Here is a 5,815-nt window from a genome sequence, read left to right as displayed (position 1 = left end):
CTCCCCTCCCCTCCCCTCCCCTCCCCTCCCCTCCCCTCCTCTCCCCTTTCCTCTCCCCTCTCCTCTCCTCTCCTCTCCAGCCCGTCCATCAATGATGCTCACTCTGGATGCCATCAAGGCGCACTTAGCCATGTCTGGGGCATTTTTTCCTAGTGTGTGTCCTCTATTCTGCCTGTCCTCTATGTCTTACTTCCACCCCATGGAGAAATACCATCCTAGCCTTGGGATGCTTGGTCTCAGCGTAGTGTGTGTGCATGCCAGTAACATGTGTGCGTACACTAGCGACAGAGAGAGCATCCAGGGCAAGCATTTGAGCCCAGTTTGAGGGGGGAGGGTGTTCCTGCATGACCCCTCCTCCATTGCCTGAACTTTCCTCCTTCCCTTTGTTTCTTTGCTGTTGTTTTTTCTCATTCCTCGAGATTCCTGGGGGCCTGGAACACGTGTCTTAAGTGTGTTCCACTGCAAGTGGTCTACCCTACCCACAGCCTTGGGCATCAGGTATCAGTGTTCCCCTACCAGATCCCAGTTCCTATCTGAAGAGCCATCTTGCCAAGAAGAGCCTCCAAGCCACATGGAGGTCCAGCTGAAGGTGAGGTGAAGGAAGGTTGTCCAAGCCAGCGCCCCAGGGAACTCCCTGGGGAACTGACCCCACCAGGAGATTTAGAAGCCTGCGCAGGTTCCAGGCTGGCACTGACCTCAGCATGTGGTGTAGGAGGGTCCACTTCCCCCGCTTTATTGGTACCTCATTCTTCCCTAGCTCCAACCCTGGGAGCTGCTCAACCCTGGGAGGCTCAGATTCCAGAGCCTCCCCAGGAGCTTTCTATCCGAACACTAGTCAAAGGGTTCCGGCAGGCCCCTCATCATTGGCCAGCAGGATCTTTGTAACCTTCAAATCCATTCCAGGTTGCTACACGCTTACCCCTAAATTTGGCATATTTGTCATTTAGATTAATCATTTTTTTTTCATGAGCTGCACAAAGTCTGCCTTTCTTTACACCCTCCAGTGGCAATCTGTTGACAATTGGCAAGGGCCTACGTGTGCCTCCTAACCTTGAACATCTTTAAACCCACCTCTACTGTGCCCTGCATTGGTTGGGAGTCTCCCCTCCCTAGTGGCTCATCTCTCCCTCACATTCCTGTAAGGCAGAGCCAGCCACACTGGACTTGTCCATTGGAATAGACAAGCCCAGGATGAAAACTCCATGCCTGAGGACCAGGCAGAGCCTGCACCTCCTGCCGCGCAGGAGAAACCATAGTGCCACTGTCCACCAAAGCCCCGCAAAGCTCACAGGGCTTGGTGGTGCCTTGCTTTGTTTTTTACACTAAACAAAGACAGACTCACTACTGAGTGTGTGCTGCATGCTTTCTGGAGTGGCCACTGCTACCTCTATGGTCTCCAGCACCACATACACAAATTTGAACAGGCCCCATAGATAGCCCATATGTCCTCACCCTGATCACCCTGGGATCCAGTACCTGGCCCTTTGGGTCTTGACTGTGGCTCCAGGTCTCATTTCCTGGGCAAAAGGGGTGGGGTTTTGTTTATTTGTTGTTGTTTTTTTTCCCACTCTCTACTGAATACCCTGATGCCAGAGAGTGACCAAAGTAGCTAGAGTGTGCCAAGTAGCTCAGCGGATTTGGTCACTCCAGCTTTCCCACATGGCACTGCCCGAGGCTTGCAGTAGGCGGTGAAAGACTCCATTAGGTGAGAGAATCAGACCAGCAGCGTGCCTGAGCAGTGCCAGGACACAGACACATGTTTGCAGTCTGTCCTGACCTGAAAATGCAGAGACGTGGGCCTTCCAAGAGTGGGGCAGGCCATCTCTTGTCCGTTCTATCAGGGTCACATTCTCTTTACCCACTACAGCTCCAGACCTGTATTGGCAGAGAGATCCTTCCCAGGAATCCATTTCTGGGCAGATGCTGTGCCAGTCAATAAAGCTGCATACTGGCCACAGCCACAGGGAACGCCAACCTTTATTAAACATTGATGGAGCCCTTTCTGGGCTCCCGGGTCATGGTTCTGGGTATACAAAATCTGAGGTGCCTTGGAAAACCACAGCAGCCTAAGTCTAACCCAAGAGAGAGCAACAGGCATTTCTCGTCCTGGCCACACCAGGATGTCCTGCTGAGCAAGTCACAAATCTGTACCACTTCCAGGAGAACAGACCCTGGGAGGCTGCTGCTGACATGGCGGGATCACTGCTGTTCCCTACCCTGGGTCTCGGCTCCTTTTTAGCCCAAACTGGTCAATCCTGGAAGGAGTGAGTGAGGCTAAGACAGAACACTGTGGCTGTGCTGAGTTCAATAGTGCCCCTTCCACAAATCAACAACCAGGCAGAACCTATGAATACAACCCTATTTAGAAATCTCTGCTGATGTCATCAAGTCAAAATGGGTTCAAGCAGACACTGAATCCAATGGCTGGTGTCCTTATAAGAGGGGATTGAGCATAGCTGTATGAAGGCCAGAATAAGTGAAAGAGGTTCATCCACCATCCCCCCAAGAACACTAAGGCGTACCAGCAGTGCCCCGCTCCAAACTGGGCCAGACTCCAAAAAGATGCCAGCCCCTGCCAGCATCTGGATTTCAGACTTCTGAACCCCGGGACCACGAAACAGTCAGTCCATTGCTTTGGGGCACCCATTTGTGAACTTCTGTCACAGGGGACGCTCTGCTATGGCCTCTGTGCTGGGATGAGTTCGAAGTCTTGGCTTCATGGTGACTTAGATCCAATGTTTTGGACACCAGTGCTGGGCGAGCTAGGCAGAGGAGATCAGTGTATGAGTAGAAATGGGCCTCTGGGTATTGACAAGAGCCTCAGACCTCTGATCCAGACCAGACCAGTGCAGTTCCCAGCCTGGCACTGCCTTGGCTGGGCAAAGACAGAAGAGTCTTTCTAAGCATCCCTCAACCTGCAGCTAGCAGTGTGGGTATCCCAAGCTAGCTCCTTCCCACCCTGTGTACCAGGCTCCCAAGGCCTGCATGCTGCTTTCCTCTAAGTCCTCCACAACTTGTTGGTCAGACGTGCTTGTGTAGTCTTAAGCCCTTACATTCCCAAATGTGCCTTTACTCCCAAAGGATGTCCCTGGAGAAAAACCACTAAGGATTCCCTCATTGGAGGGGGCCACTTCCTCAATCTCAAATTTTGCTGACCATCATGGAGCTAAACTACACAAAGGATCTCATTTACACACACACACACCAGACTGTGTTTACAAACTTCTCCACATCCACGCACCATTATCCTATGCCCAAGTGGGCTGAGTTAGGTAGCTTCACAGATAGGATCAGCTAAAACCCTCCAAAGAGCTAACCAGGGTGGGGCTAGGAGCCTTGGGAAAAGGGCATCAAGAGGGCATTTCTGACACCCGGAGAAACAGAAGAACTGTGGCTTCTGTCTGTGTGGAAGAGGGGCACAGGATACTCAGAAGAGATGAAAAAGCCAAACCACAGGGAAGGCGGGCTAGAGCCACAGTCTCACCTCACCTGCTGAATACCTGAAAAGTGCAGAAGAGGCCTTCAGGGGCTCAACTCTGAGTGGAGCCTTCCACTTCTGCCAGCTTTTCCAGGACCACATAACTATATATGCTCCCCCTACCTGGCTCAGTAGTACCCACCCTTTGGGTTAAGGAGTCCTAAGGGTAACATATATGCCAGACAATCTAGGCAGCCACACAATCCCATGACCCCATAGTCACCAAGTCGTCTTGTCCCCCAACCCACCCCCATTTGTGTGTGTACATTCTGAATAATAATAATAATAATAATAACAACAACAATAATAATAATAGTCAACAGCAGCAAATACTCAGGCTCCTGGAGCCTGCCTGGTCCTGTTAGTGGGGCCTTGTAGGGGACACGCAGCAGGGAAGTAGACTCCAGCAGCCTTCCTCTGTCGCTCTGAGCTCATGGGATCTGCGTAGGGGGCTTCCATTCTGCCCTGCTAAGCAAAACTCCCAAATGGCTGCAGAGGAGCCCTCCTCACCTAGCCAGCACCTCACCTGTGGAAGTTTCTTCCCGGGGTTCCCAGTCCTTTAGCCACCGCACCCCCGCGTGTCCCCCACTCCCCCACCCCCAGCGCTGGCATCCCAGGGAGGCGGCCTGCCAACACCCAAGCTTTCCCTGGCTCCCTTTCCTAGGGCCGGAGCCGCTGCGGAATTTCGGTGGAATTTTGAGGTCGCCAAGCATCTTCCAGCTCAGAGGAGGAAAGAGAAGAGAGGAACGGTGGAGGGGGGTGTACGGGGGAGGGAGAAAGTGCGCTTGGGGCGTTCAGTTGCAGGATCGCAGAGGGAGACCCCCATCCCGCTGCACTGGCAGGGAGGTGGGCCGCGCGAACCCGGGTACAGCCTCTTACCTACGTCTGCATTACAAAACGCCTGTTGCGGGTGCACCGGGGAGCAGCTGCAGGCGTCGGCCGGGCGCAGCAGCGTGGCCAGCATCAGGAGGCCGAGCGCCAGCCGGAGGCTGCGGGCCGCGGCGCCCATGGCGGGCGCGCTGGGGGCCTGGGTCCGGCTGCTGGGGCGCGGGCTGGGGTGCCGGGCACGCCCCTCCTCACCTGGCCCGCTCCCCCGCGCAAACTTTCTGTCCTCTTTGTCAAGGGGCGAAGCGGCGAGGGGACGGCGTAGAACAGTGCACCCGGCGGAGAAGAAAGAGGCTGGGGGGCGGCGAGCGAGCGCAGCCCGGCTCGGCTCCTCCGCTGCCTTCTATGGCTGTGTTTGCTGCGGGCTCGGGCCGAGCCGCCGTTTTATTGCGCTCCGAGGATCCTCTGCTCCTCCTCTCGGTGGCTGGCGGCCAGTGCAGGCCGGGCGCTCCCAGCAGCCCTCCTCCCGCGCCGAGCCGCCCAGCCCTCCCCAGAACCCCGGCTTTTGTTGTGCCCAGCCTGGCACAGGCTGCGGGCTTCCCGCACCACCTGGCACGCTGCACAGCAGGGCCACGCGCGCTGCGTACCTGACTGCGCGCTGGGGTGGCACCCACACTCATCTGGTCCCCGAAATGGCCAGCTGTGCGAGGCGTTATGCCTGATGGGCCCCCGACTCTGGGTGGAACTCAGGCCTTGTCCCTGAAAGGCCACCAGGCCGCCCCCCTCACCCCTATCCCCAAGACCTCCGACCCAACTTTTTCTTCCGGCCTGACCCCAAGGTCTTCTTCACTTTTCTTTCCACAGGATAAATTCCAAGCACCCTCTGGGGCCAGTGTCACTCCCCATGGCCCCCTCCCATGGGGGAAAGGGAAGGGCTTGGAGGCCTTAGAATTTCCAGCGCCTTTGACTAGTTGTTAAAGACAGGGTGGGGTGTAGTTACAGCGGCGGACAAAAGAGAGTAAAACTGGCCAGATTTTGGAACAGCAGAAGGATCAAGAAGTGGGCCCAGGGGCCAGTAAGCATTACTGAGCCTCCTTTGCTCAGAGTGCCCACTCTTTGCCCATAGACTTAGGCCAAAGCATTTCTGTGTTCTTGGAAAGACTAGGGAGCTGAAAGGGATTGTGGCCGTGGACGGCCAGTCCCCACCTGCTGGCCAGAGAACCCCTGCCCTCAGATATTGGCCAGCAAGGTAGAGAAACAAAAATTGGGGGAAATGACACAAATAGTAACGGCAGTCAGACACAGTGACACACACCTGTCATGGCACCCAGGCACAGTGACACCTGTCTTGGCAGCCAGGCAATATACACGCACCTGAACTGGAATCAATCTGAGGTTGCTTTGGGATGTGCTGAATTCTAGGCTAGCTTAGACTACCTTTGGAGACACTGTATCGAACCTCAGAGAGAGAGAGAGAGAGAGAGAGAGAGAGAGAGAGAGAGAGAGAGAGAG

General features: G+C 55.2%; 1 protein-coding gene across 1 annotated transcript in view; it reads right to left on the bottom strand.

Annotated features, from left to right (window-relative positions):
- The window catches only part of Timp2 (TIMP metallopeptidase inhibitor 2), a 48,371-nt gene extending 43,563 nt beyond the window's left edge, over nucleotides 1–4,808 (bottom strand). Inside the window, exon 1 of the mRNA XM_028752801.1 lies at nucleotides 4,358–4,808. Coding sequence (XP_028608634.1) covers nucleotides 4,358–4,487 — 130 coding nt within the window. The 5' untranslated portion in view covers nucleotides 4,488–4,808. The remainder of the gene's footprint in view (nucleotides 1–4,357) is intronic.
- Between the last annotated feature and the right edge of the window lie 1,007 nt (nucleotides 4,809–5,815).

Source organism: Grammomys surdaster, unplaced genomic scaffold (assembly GCF_004785775.1).
Source record: "Grammomys surdaster isolate TR1022 unplaced genomic scaffold, NIH_TR_1.0 125940, whole genome shotgun sequence".
Classification (NCBI taxonomy): domain Eukaryota; kingdom Metazoa; phylum Chordata; class Mammalia; order Rodentia; family Muridae; genus Grammomys; species Grammomys surdaster.
This window is presented reverse-complemented; position numbering and strand designations above follow the sequence as displayed.